Source organism: Trichoplusia ni, chromosome 16 (genome assembly GCF_003590095.1).
Source record: "Trichoplusia ni isolate ovarian cell line Hi5 chromosome 16, tn1, whole genome shotgun sequence".
Taxonomy (NCBI): Eukaryota; Metazoa; Arthropoda; class Insecta; order Lepidoptera; family Noctuidae; genus Trichoplusia; species Trichoplusia ni.
Window position 1 is genome coordinate 7,947,774 of NC_039493.1, and position 14,282 is coordinate 7,962,055.

The 14,282-nt window shown below is 35.9% G+C and overlaps 1 protein-coding gene across 2 annotated transcripts in view; it reads right to left on the reverse strand.

The window, feature by feature from the left end:
• The window catches only part of LOC113501921, a 32,595-nt gene that overhangs the window by 5,933 nt on the left and 12,380 nt on the right, over positions 1-14,282 (reverse strand). For both annotated transcript variants that reach the window (XM_026883234.1, XM_026883233.1), the window contains exons 2-7: positions 12,523-12,795; positions 12,061-12,212; positions 4,230-4,482; positions 2,741-2,856; positions 1,385-1,517; positions 459-632 (exon numbers count right to left, since the gene is read on the reverse strand). In XM_026883234.1, coding sequence (XP_026739035.1) covers positions 459-632; positions 1,385-1,517; positions 2,741-2,856; positions 4,230-4,482; positions 12,061-12,212; positions 12,523-12,795 — 1,101 coding nt within the window. The remainder of the gene's footprint in view (positions 1-458; positions 633-1,384; positions 1,518-2,740; positions 2,857-4,229; positions 4,483-12,060; positions 12,213-12,522; positions 12,796-14,282) is intronic.

A 14,282-nucleotide genomic window follows, 5' to 3' on the forward strand; every position in this document is an offset into this window, starting at 1 on the left:
CACTATACGAGTACCGTTTCAAAGTTAAGATTAACGTTATTGCTATAGAAATAACGTGATAATCATGTAAATCATACAAAAAATATAAAAGAAACATGATAAAAAAAACAAACAATTTTAGTATTCCGAAACTCCACGCTTTTATAAGCTATTTCGAATTAATAGCATGTAAATGACAAGCTATTTGTCTGTATTAAATTCGGAAATGAAACTGAATTATCGATTTAATTCACTCCCACCCATAAATCAAATATTCCACTTTCACAAATGTTTTAACATATCGGACCTCTCTTTATACATCAAGCATTTTAAGGACTACAAAATGAAAGAGGTCGTCCATTCTGTTGATTTTTTATGTACAATATCAATCGAATAATAGAGTTCACTTACCACTTGCACACGTTTGTCCGAACCTAATAACTACACAATACAAAAGCTACAATAGTCATCATCGTCACCTCGTCTAGCAGCCGCAGCGGCGCAAGCGGCAGCACGGTCTCCATATCCATGCGCGCGCGCGCCTGCCCGAGGATCATGAGCGTGTCGCCGCGTGACGACATCGCGCTCGACATAGCTTCCGAAGCCATGCGCTGAGCCAACTCCGGAGACATGCCTTTAGCACCACGTTTCGACTGAAATTATTAAAGATCGTTAGTTCATTTGGAATGTAATTTTGTATTGGAGTCGAAAACTGGGATTGAATGGAATAATTGGAGGAAAATGTTTTATAACTACATTTTAAGCTCCTGAAAATTCGCCTGTCACATAACGCCGAAGTTCTTTTTGAATACGCATTTATTACGCGATTCTCGATCACCAAGATGCAAAAGGTAACGTTTTAAAAAAAATACAGCAGTTTCAAAATTAACCCAGATTACAAAGTTTTGCAAGGTACCTACAATTTCCCCGTTGAAAATGTGTAATGACTAGATTTTCCTTTACAAATACAAGTTAAATCGTCGAGAGTTTCAACCAGATCTTAAAATAGCTTTCAGGTATTACTTTACTTTCTTACAGTAAAACCAATAAAATGAGTAGTTTCAATGGAGAGACCTGATTAATGGATTTTCTTAAAGCACTTCTTCAGAATTTAAATAGGCTTTATTTAATCGCTATTTCTTAAAAAAGTGAATAGACTTGTTTTTACATTAAGACGTTTTGATGAGAACCTCAGAGGTTTGGAGTCCAACATGAAACGTGTAAAATAAGCTAACCAAACTCAGTTTAATGTAGCCTACCTAGTCATTATGATGTAATAGTTTTCAGTTCTTAAAATTAATTAAATTCATCGGGTAAAATTAACAATTTTCTTAATTACAAAGGTTTTTTTTAATACATACTGTATGGACAAAAAAGTTAAAACCGTCTGTTAAAAACGCCTTACCTTCTCGAACTCCATGCCCATTTTCTTAACCAGCCGGACAGCCTTGGCGGTGCCGCCGTGTATCAGCTTCCAGTTCGCAAGTCTGATGCGCTGCAACTCCAAGTCGGTGTTGTAGGCATATACTTCTGCTTTCCTGGTAACGTACGATTAATTGGTCAGATAAGTTCAGGGAAATATAAGGAAAAAAAGTATATTTTTTAGAACTCAATGTTTTTAAAACTAGTTTTTTTTGCAAATCTACACATTTGGCCTGTTATTTATGTAGGTATATGGTACGTTAAGATTTTTCAGTATTGCACATGATTATGTATTGGGCGAGCAGGGTAATCATCCTATGAATACCTTTATGAAATAAGGTAACACATCCCTCCAATAATATAAAAATTAGTGGGGCCAATTTTCAAAACACTTATCACGGAATTAGTCGGCACTGAAGGTACAAGGATTAGTCATATTAATAGCGCTTTTATTCTAAAAAATCTTCTGGGGTTTAAACAAAAAATTATTGGTAACCTCTGATATAGTATGACCACGACAACACCACCTCATAAATATTTTGATAAGGCACGGTGCGAATATTCAGTGTCACTAGCTAGCTATAAAACCATACCAGATTTAATTAAATCCATTTCATCTAGTTTTAAAGCTTCTTTATCGTATATTTGCCCTCACGTGTCCTTACAAAAGCAATTGAGAGTTCTTTCGAGACACAATCAAGACTTTATTGCTGTGTTATCTGTCGCCGTAAAGAAACGAAGCGAATCAACATAAATTAGGATTACTTGGTCATTGTCTCGTAAATCTTGTATTTAATTTAGGAAAAAACTGATTGCCAAAGTCTATTTGAAGATGAGACTAATATTTAATTGATTTTAGGGCCGATTTTTCAATCATCAATTAACTTTTATATGGCCATTTGACGTATTTTCTATACAAAAGTTGTCAAAATGTCAAATATTCGTGGAATAAAAGTTATCGGGCGATTGAAAAATCGGCCCTTAGTCAAACAATATGCAAACGTAGAAGTAGCCTTAAGACTCTCAACCTCATATGTATTTTTGTAATATTTATTATGACTTAATGATTCTCATCATTATTTTGGCATTTTGTAATTCACAAAAGAGCAACCAAGTTGCCTAATACTCCTTTTTGAAATAGATGGAGGAATCGTCAGGAAGCAGGCAGTGTCAGTGTGAGACTCTTACTGACTAAACCTGAGTGACCGCGTATTTAGTTAGTACGCGGCAATGCATAGCAATTCATCACGCATCTCGCCTAATACGTATGCCAAAACAATTGAATCACTCGTTTCTTTGCGTTTAAAATGGCGTAGTGGAGTAGCTTCTAACTACTTACTTGGCTCTCCTCTTGGCACTAGCAGTCATATCCTCAGTATATAGTCGCAAAAGAAGCGCTTCCTCTTGTATTTTCATATTTTGAGCATCAACACGTGATACCCATTTACGATTTGCCTGTGTACAAAAAGAACACATAATTTATGTTCAGATTTATTTATTGTTTACTCTTAACTAACAAGAGTGAAAGAGAGAGTCAGGCAAGCGCCAGTAGAAGCCTGTAAGTAATGTGTGTGCAATGTTTTGAGTGGATTAGATTTTTTTTGATCTTGAATTTCTGCAAATTAAGCATTGCATTGTTATTCGTACAATTGCACAATAAATACTTGATGTTTATCACACTCTGCGGGTTCAGCACCACTTTTTAGCAATATATTATGGTTGTGGAAGAAGAGTGACAGAGCAACACACTGCGTAGAGCAGCATCTCTCTCCCATACTCGTAACATAATTACTTTAAGACGTGGCGCTAGGCCCCCTGGCCTTTTTCCGTACCCACATAAGGGTTATAACGTCGAAAACAAAAACCAATTACATCGGCTTAGCTAAGTAATGGGTTCGTCGCGAGCTCATCGTTCACGAGCCCAGCTACCTCTTAACTCAAATGATTACGATTACTAAGGTTCAACCATCAGAACCGCAGTATATAGAACCATAAAAATTGCACTAAGAATGTTTTTTTCTTACAGTTAACGATATCATTTAACTTCATAAAGATTTGACCAAAATTTCATAAAGTTATGATAAAGGATATGTTTGGTAAATTATTTTATTTCGAAATCTCCCAGATGTGCTGATATTCCATAATTAATTTATTGATAATCATACACTACGACTTAAACCTTCCTACACACGTCTACTTGTAGTGATGCAGTATTGAAAATAACCGTCCCGAAAACATTTTGCAATGCGTAGTCATCGCAAAAGCGACAAAAAATTAACCAGAAATCGAATTTCTCGCTTGGAAGCACGAGCACGCATTTATATAGCATTCCAATTGTGAGATGAATAAAAAAAATCTCAACTAAATTTCAAAGCTGCTATAGAGCTCCGGTGTACTATAAAACTCGATTTACCGATTCGTTTGTTCTTAATATCTGACTATTTCAATGGGTTAATAAAAAAGCATGCGTTTTGGGAGTAATGGATTCATTTTTAGCCGGTATATTTTCAATATTTTCTGTTTCATATTCAAAGTATTTGAATTACGACTTTACAGGACGTTGTCACGTACTAAGGCCGAAGGTCCCTTAAAACCGGATATTGGAAAATAAGAATATCCCAAGGCCAAGAACTGGCCCTGCATCCGCTTATATTGATAAGTTTTCAGAAAAAAAAAGAAATAGATGAATAATGAAGTCATGAATATTAACAACAGTTGAGAAGAAGCATTGGTCAAAGTAATTTGAAAGCCATCAAAACTCAGAAAAAAGTCCTCGTTGATTCGTAATTTGTAGTTCAAAGATGAAGTGGATAAAATGCTGAACATACTTCGTCCTCTTTATGCTTCGTCTTGGATTCTCTCTCCTGCTTGAGCCTGTTGAGCCGTTTCTTCTCGTTGGTTCTCCACTGGCGCACCATGGTGATCTTGCGCCGTAGTTCCATCTCCGCAGCGGCTTGCACCCTCTGCTTGATTCTGTTTTGTTTCTCACGGGCCTTCGTCGCCCGTTCTTTTCTTTGTTTCTCGTTAAATTCTTGCAGATATTTGATTCTGGCTTGGATTTTCTTTTCACGAGCTTTGGCACTGGGAAAGTTGTAAATTATTATTAACCTCAATAGAAATGTTATTGATTCGATGAGTATCACTGGCAAATGGATGATCTGATATGACAATATCAGGCATAAATGTCCTTTTGGCATACTGAAGGCTTAACTCTTTACTAGAGTGTAATATAATATATATTTTTATAATTTATTGGAGACACAGTATAAAATGGCTCCTGCATAAACTCAAGTAAGCAAAAATACAAAGTTCATTAGAAACAGTAATTGGAACGAGAGGATCCCACACTTAACTGGAAACACTCCGGGAGCGTGTTTATAAAAATCGTAGTGAATTCCCTTGCTTTGACCCGGTTCCTCATAATTTCCGGGTTCTAGGAATTTCAATGTGCAATTAAAAAAGTAATTTCAACTTTCATACAAATATATGTTTTGTACAAAATATCTGGTCGTAGGTACTGTGACTATCTAGAGGAAATTTAATTACAGTTCTAAAAAGCTACATTTTATTTTATTTTTAACTTGTTTTTAAATGCAATACCTATCTTAAGGATTGTGGCCAATCGCCATAAAATTAGCACCACTATTATCTTTGTCGTGCCATACATAAGCAATGCTATTGTTTTGTAATTCAATTGGTCTTGGAAGATCTTTTCGCCGGTATTGTCCGATGAGATTCATTTATTTTGAAAATCGCCATTCTATTCAATGCCCTATAGGCATATTAAGATCAGGTTGTCGAGACATGTTCATGTATTTATACATCTTCAAACTAGGACGGAGTTTGTTGGAGCTTCTTGCCGGTTCTTCTCCATAAGAATGACACTTTGGAACCGCGCAACTAGAACCATTACTGTAACGTTTTGAAAGTGCCTGTTAAACGGCCTACTTAAAATAAAAAAAAAATGATTTTGACTTCTTTCTTGCTGTAAACTATATATGTATACGACTAAACAACGAGTAATGCCTTAAACTGAATATGTGAGTCTAACATGTTTGACAGTCTTAGTTCCTTAAGACATTTTCCTCGACTACTTCATTAAAAGGTATTACGCTATCAGAGCGCAACTAGGCGGCTTGAGAACGTTCTGACTTTTATGTTTTTGCGTTTATGTTTCACCCAAACAGTCATGTCAAGCCTTTGAGGGTGTGGAGTAGGCCATGCCTCTTTTAATTAAAAGGAACCCTTTTCATTAAAGCTGCTTGCAAATATGTTTAAAAAACACATTAATTTTGAATCATTCACTTTAATTTCTGTTAAGTTTGCAACTTTGTAGGCTGTTAATAACTTGCAAGAAGTCGTTGCAGTTTGAATAGAAATCTTTTATTAAAAATATTTTACTTTTGCTGTAGTAACTAATAAAATTATATCAAACAAATTGAACAAACAGTTCGCGAACAATTATTGAAAACTAGACAATCACAGAACCAGACTCAACATACGATATTTTAAAATTAAGAAGGTTTACACTTTTCTATAAAAGTATATTACTTGTGACCAGTACGTACGAAATTAGGCAGTAAAAATGACATAATGTCGATCCCATTGAAACTCTTCACACAACACAAACTCTGAGTACAGAATGATCAGTAGCAATAAAGTGCACACTTATAAACAAAACTATTAAATCTCATTCCCATCGTAAACAAATGTCTGTAGCGTCCAACATCTGCATAACAAACAAGCAGTTAGCACTAGTTGACGAATGTCGCCGTTAAATGGGTTACGTAGATGCGACGGGCAAAGTTTCGCCTCAGAATCTAGTGCAAGATGCACAGACTTGAGTAACAAGTACAAACACTGCATACGTAATAATATCAGCGCATGTTATCTACTTAGTAATGTATTGTGTGAAGGTACGTTTGTGTATTATTTTTGTTCTTATAAGAGTATAAAAATAATCAAGTGCAGAGCGCACTGTGCGCGACGTGTCTCGGTTTCGATTCTCGCCTAGGACAAGTATTGGTGGTGGTGTATCTACGAATTTTTGAGTTGGGGTGACTTTCTACATATATTATGATTCAAATATTCCCTCGTCCCTCGTCGTGAAACCCCTCACGAAACAAGGACTAAATTAGTTAGTGCGGAAGAGGGTTAACATTTAAATAATGATCTCAAAGTAGAGGCCAAAATCACAAAGACAGCAATTAAACATTGATCAAACTTTTGTTGCCGCTGCCTACGTGACGATATACCACACGTAGCAGTCTCTTGCTTCCACAACGTCTTACTTATTCTTGGGTTTAATGACAAAAGTGGTCAACCTTTAAAAAATTACTACGTAGCGCTTTAAAACTTCTCTAAATTCACCTCCTTAAAGCATTCAAGCAGTCTGTTCATCGCACGCAAGCCATGAAACGTGGTCTTCTTGGGACTAAATCTTTACGACACGAAACGTATCTCAAGCGTTGCTCGTAACTTACAGGTACTAAAATCTTTACAAGCAAACCCGCAGTTTGAGTCTAGTCAGAAAGTTAATTTATTTTGATTCAAGATGAGTTTACCTTTAAGTTTGCATATCTATGATACAAGTATTTAAGTTACTTAGCAAGTAGGGACCTTATTTCATTATTAGGTTAATGCTTATTGTATTAAGGAAAATGAGCATTCGGTATTTTTGATATGGCCGCAGATTGTTTTGTTTTCCTTTTGTTACATGCGAGATTAAATGACGTAACAGATTATAGATGAATACATGTATTCATGAGTGAAATGGTGCTAATAATAGGAATTAATAAGCATTTCCAAGGAATTTATATTTATATTTTCATATATTATGTGAGTAACAATAAATGTTCAACGTATTTCTTGAATTTATCTATGATATAAAATTCAAAACCAAAAGTATGACACCATGCAAAGATACGTAAAAAATACAAAAGGTCAATCTAAACTTGAGGCGCAAAATAGAAAAAGTGAAAAAAAATAGGTGTTTATACTTAAAATTTATATTTACGTTGCGTAAGCTACTGCATACTTCAAACCTTTGATTTTGAAAACATTTTGCAAATTGTCACCAAGTCTATCATTAAAGATAGGCTCTACATTTTTAACGTTGCCTCTATGTAAGCAATGCACCAATAACCGTATTACAATTCAAGGAATCGCTCCAAGCAAGAGTAAGTGCTAATTTTCTCGATTTGCTCGGTCCGGCACGTCCAACTATTTAAATTCGAATCAAGTCTTAAGATGCACTCGATCGGTTTCAAGGAGATAAAATCTATTACTGTTATGTAATCGTATTTACGGTATCTGTATTGTAGGTTTAAAGTCCTTGACAATTTGAAATATGAAGGTCCAAGAAACGTAATAGTTGACGATTCGATTTAAAATGCCGGCTGTGAATAAATAAATTACTTTTCCTTCTTACTCCTAAAACATTATTTAATAGTAGAAATATGTAATTTAAGTTAAAAGTCTTTGGTTTTTGAAATCTTCTGATCATTAAAGTCGCCCTATTCCGCGGTGAACGTTTAAGAATTTCTTGGGTAGCATTATTCAGAGTTTGCAATTTTGAAAGCGTGACTACGCTAGACAGCGTAGAGCAGCGCTTCTTTTTGATGATTACAAGAATATTTCTTTAGAAGAAAGATGGTAGGATACCGCTGAGCTTACAAATTCAAAGTCATAATTCCTTTGTTTCGTTCAAAGTGCTCGATCTGATTCCTTACTATTTTAATTAAACTGAACGTTGATGGAAAATCTTCGACTTGAGTTTAATTTGAATCTGACAGCAGTTGTTTGCTATTAGAAAACTTTCGTCACTATTTATTCATTAGAATGATAGCCGATTCTTCGAAGGCACTGTTTCGTCAAAATATCATGAATCTGTAGTTACTGTGTTACTGAGAGCCTTTACTTCACAGACGTTCACACGGGTTCAATTTAGTCATATGCTAGTATTATGAAACCTTTACGCTGTTCTGTTGTATTTAGGAAGGGAGATAGCGTACTACATTGCTATTATTCGTAGCCTGTCATCTGCAGTAGTAACATTTCACTTTCAGCTCGTCAACTTGCTAGTATTACTTGAAAATATTGGCTTTGCTTGACAAAACATTGTCTGTTAACATCGAAATACATTTAAAGTTTGTAATTTTAAGTTCCATCTTGTATCAAAGTTTGCTACGACTTTGGCGTCGTCGTATGTCGGGAATTTTAAACTTCAAATGTGTCGAATATCTCGTTGAACGTATGATAGGAGTTTAATATTGACAGTAGTTTTTGTTCGTTTTTTACACACAAATAAATAACGCATGCTAATAATATTAAATTAGTAAGCTATTTTCACCTTAATGATCATGCTGTATACGCTTCCCATGCTCCACTTTCGCATATATTCTAGAGTGTTCCTAATATTCAACAGTTGATAACAATATTACACGAAGCTTCAGACCGATGTTTGAAGTAGAGCCGCAGAAACTGTGCTCGTAGTAAACAGACTGGAGCGTCGAAGGAAGTCTCTCAATCCCGAAGTTTATCAGCGTTTGATTGAACAGTAGCCGATAGTGGTGGTTCAATCTAGAGAGTAATCAATACGTGAAGCGATTACGAACAGTACAGCGCTTCCTTACGTTACAGACGCTAGAAACCCCGGAGCGGAATTTATCTCTCAACCAAGCAGGTAATTTGCTGCGACAGGCTGTAATTAGACGATATTCCACGTAACGGTACCGTGTCGGTGGAATTTTTCGCAGAAAACCATCGATTGAAAATCACCTTGTTTGCCTAGCCTCTGAAAGCGAAACATCTTTCGACTTGCCACCGAGAACATTGCATGACGTATTTGACTACATCTGATTATATACATATTTTTAGATCGTCAGAAAGCTTTCCAAATAATATCGAATACTTATAATTCATTTTAACACAAAGTGACGTCACATAACATTTTATTTCACTGTATCCCCTTATTTTTGGATTACGAGATAAAATAAAAAATGCGTATCCATATATTTTTTGGAAATTTCTCTAACGGGCTAAACGGTTTTTTTTTCAAATGTCCTATTTTAATAAAATATGTTTTCTTACAATGTATCACGTGAATGTTAAGCTTATTGTCTTTCCATTTGCTTAATATTCCGTGTTCGATCGTACTTGTATCCTCGGTGCGTCGTGGCGTCGTTGCAATATCAGCATATTGTGTTCTCCGCGTAATTACATTTTAGCCGAGTGCTGTGGCAAATGAAAATGCGAATGCCAATATGGGGCGTTCTTTCTGCTTAATCAAATGTTCACTGCATTAGAATGATGAGATTTATACGATATTACATTTTTTAGTTTTATTTTGTTGAACAAGATGAGAAGTTTGAATGATTGTATGTTATAAATAAGTAAAATTAAATGAACACGTTACAATTATGAGCTTTGTTGTGATCTTCATTCATAGAACGTGTGAACTTTTTAAATAATTTCAAGTCCTTTTTCAGGCAGAGCAGCCTTCAAATGCGTTATACATTTTCCAATAAGTATCATCATCGGTCTCGCCTTTTCCCAAATATGTTGGGGTCGGCTTCTAGTCTAACCGGATTCAGCTAAGTACCAGTGCTTTTACAAGGAGCGACTGCCTATCTGACCTCCTCAACCCAGTTACCTGGCCAACACGATGCCCTTTAGTTAGACTGGTTGTCAGAATTTCCCTGTAACGACTGTCAAAGATGTATGAATAACAACCGAGATCCACAATTTAACGTGCCATCTGAAACACGGAACATTTTTCCAGTGAGTATATAATATATTACATACCTTACCTAATACCTTAACCAAAAATTAATTAAAATACAAACAATGGTCACGAAAGCTATATTTTTGCAAATAAAGGAATAAATAAAGAAATACTTTTCTTGGACGCGAGTAAATACATAAATACGACGGCGGCTTAATGAAAATAAGTGTCTTCATTAATCAACGGGTTCTCGGCTCACGTAGCGTCTGCGGTCCTCGCAGCTGAATATTCGACCTATATTCATTATGTTAAACGTAGATAGGTTAAACAAATTAAATCAGGAAAAAGGATTGCTTAGGGAAAACTTTACGTCCGTGGCGTTAGCTTATTCTTAAGGAGGCTGTTCAATTATATTCGAACATTATAATGTTTTATAGACGCCTAAGTCTGTCATATATGATGCATCGCAAGTGTTCGGTACTAGACAACACTATGCTCGGTCCCCGGCGTGGTCGTCAATTCCAGCTAGGGTCAGCGAGAGTTTAAGAAACTTTGTGTTATTTATCTATGATAATAATTTGTATGTATGATAAGATGACCGATGACCTAAAAAAGATAGCTGGATCGGATTGGACCGGGTATTTTGGCGCAACTTGGGGGAGGCATAGGTTCGATAGGTTGAATTTATTCATTGATTAATGTATGTAAGTATTTAAAAATATGTAAGTTTGTTTATCAGTTGTCTAGTACTCAGATTTGCTTCTTTTGAGGCTATAATTTTGCGGCCAGTTGCCTCCTCAAACCTTAAAACACTCGCAAAGGAAAATACTTGCTAGAAATATATTTACTGGTTTTTAATTTAATCATGGTATAATTGAGTAATCACAATTATGTCGTGAAAGGCAAATTAAGTAGTTCTGGTTATAAATAGTGCGAGGCACCATTATTAGAACGAGGCGCGATATTCTCGTGGATTTACATAATCATATTTGCCGGCGATTATAAATGCATGAGTCTTAGATGCTTTATTAGATTGGTTTTAATGAATTAATAGTGTGGTTAAATTAAATCAAGCTGTGTTGTGTTTTGTCGGTAATATTTTGAAAAAGAAGGACTTATTTTGATTTTGGCTAAATCATGTCTTGTTGTCAGACATTCAGTATTTTTTCTCTTTCTTTCCACCAGTAAGTTATAATTAAAGATAAACGAAAAAATAAATAAAATTGATAATAGATGATAGAAGGTAAGGAGGGTTATAGAGGTAAAAATCTAAGTAAAGAGTTCAAAAATCTTATCCGAAACAAGGAGTTTTTTGCATGGTGCTTTGGGTGTATTTGTTAACCCTCTCGCAACACAAAAATAAACTACTAAGTGTGGATGTCGCTTTACAAAAAAACAGGCACCCATTTACAAACCAACCGCGTATGGCGTAGCTTGACCTTTATTATAGGTTTGACCGTACGGCTTAAACTCGGCCATGAGCCATGATGCTCAACACAACAAACATGTTCTATGCTTACAATATTGAGAAAGCCAAGGCTTATACACAGAACGGCTTTTGTTGGCATTGTCTGCGGAGCTTCCGCGGAAATGATTTTCCAGGAAGGATTATATAAAGGGTTGATATAGCCAAAGGTTAATGCAGGTAAACGGAAATAATAAAGTTAAAACGGTTTTCTGGTGAAAGCGTTTAAAGCCGTTTAGTATACAATAAATCAAGTTGCTTTTGATCTTAGCCTTTTTATCGATTTTGATGTACATAGAAAACTTTCAAGGCACAAAAGTTTCATTGAGGAAAGTTGTGATCGTTTAATAAAAAATATAGAAGAAACCAATCTAAGACCTATTGTTTGTAATCTGTCAAGCATTTTCAAGCATTCTTTCCCTGATTAATAATAAGAGTGAAGAAATGTAAAACAGGTGTGAATACATACGCTCGCCGTTTTTCAGCCCATTCGTCTGCATGCTCCTGCGCCACCTTTTCAAGGTGCTCTCTCGCTTTCTCTGCTCTCGTGAAGACTTGCAATCTTCTGGCAACGTCTGTCTCCACTCGCTTCAGGGTTAAGTCATCTCTAGCTCGTTCATCCTATCAGAATTAGATTCGGTTAATCTCTTACTAAAGAATCTATAGAGTTGGAACTCGTAACCGCTTGGCAATACTTAGCGCCCGACGATGGCACATGTTGAAAGTCAGCGCAAAACTTTTCTTGTGGTAAATATTGCCAAGTGGCTCAAAATATGGAGAGGCATAAATTTGATAACGAGTTTTGTATAATAAAAATCTAAATCGTGATGGAAAGGATGATACTAAGAAGTCAGAATAAAAAAAAACTTTGTGAGCGAGAATGGGAGCAATAAAATATTCTCTAAGAAAAGAGTTTTCCTCGTATTCATACCAGTTTTTTCATCTCCATATGAATTCTGTCCATAAACTGGTTGTACAGATACTTCCTGTACTGATTGAACTCCTTCAATGAGCACACGGCTCTACCATCCTTCGTGCAGAAACCCAGCTGTTTCATCCTGTTTCTTGCCGGCTTCTGTGCGAAGTGGTGAGCGAGGTGCGGGTCATGCATGGGGACGTAGTCATACGAGACGTTGTTGCAGTAAGGGTCCGTGAGGTCGAAGGTGGGTCGCGGACAACCAGTGCCAAGGCCAACACGTCGTACCTGGAAAAGGAAAAGGGAGAAGATTATTAATAAGGAAACTATTTTGAAAGGAAATAAAATTTAGAAGCAGGCACTAGAACCTGAACAGTACTGGTGTCGCAAATATGGACGAATAATATAGTGTGATATGCCTTAAGACGTCTCATAAACGATCTTAAACCAAAAAAAAGTAATGATATAAAGGTCGTGCTATAAAAGACTGACAGAAATGTAAAGACCGTTTCAAGAATGTTGCTGAAGTTTAAGGATCCGTTACGATAACTTTGTAAACCAAACCACCTTTACCATCGCAGACAGTAAATCAAGATCTAGTAGTTACTATAAATTACACGTGCCCTCTCCCGGACAATCCCGGTCCTGTACGTCAATAAATATACATTCACCACCGCTGTTGGCCAGCTAATTAAATAGCTGAGTGACCCTCATGTCAATATATTGGAGGCAATATTAAAATGGACTGATGAACATAGTTAATAATAGTATCATTGCTTTTATATCCAATAATGTTGGAGCTGAGAGGGAAAAGAAATTGGTTTCGTTTCCTGCACAAATAAGCACGGATAGGCATTTTAATTAAAACCTGATACACATGCAACAAGGTTAAAAAATCTGCGACAAAGTGGAGTACATTTTTCCGGCCTTTTTTCGTAATAAAAACTGTTTGGTAAGCTGTTAAGTAAATAACAGTGACAATATCTCTATATAAGGAGCTTGTGGCTATGCACAAGGTGATCGATCACAGATTCTGTCCGTCTGTTGATGGGTGACCACTTTTGTCACAAGGAGTTCCTCCGTGTTTCGGTAGGCACATTCAATTATGGGTCTGTTATTTAGCACCTTTTTAGTTGGTTACTTAGAAGCTAGAAAGTGTGACCACCGCTCTCACTAAAGGGATTATACGAAAGGGACTTTTTGAAAAAGGGATATTTTGCTAGCTGCAGTCATTTTGCGAAGTGGTTATTTTGTGACAAGTATATTATTGATATACGCTTTTTAGCTTATTTTACTTCAGGAACTGGAAGACAAGTGAGCGATTCTATACAGAGTGTAATGCGCCCTCTCATTTCGATGACAAAAAACGCCTCTTTCAATACCTCATTGCATATGATATTGGTAAGACAAATATACGTCTTGGTTAATTTAGAATAACATGGAAAACGAATTCAACAGGTATGTTACACTTGTTCCCAATGGGAAAACATCTCTAAGAAATACATTTGAGTAAAAATCCCTGGTGTGTTGTATCTTATCTGAAGCCACAAAGTTCTTTAGAAATACAAAAATACCTTCGACATCTCAGCTTTCATATAAATCCATTCTTTGCCATAAATTTAACGATAAGTGAAGTACTTATATGATGAAAAAAAATATTCGGTTGTTGTTCCAAATTTTCTACTGAAAGTGGTCATGGTTTAGACAACAGTTCTTTAGTATATAAAAAGAAATAATCTTTCGGATTTGTTTAATTTTACAACGATACTATTTGT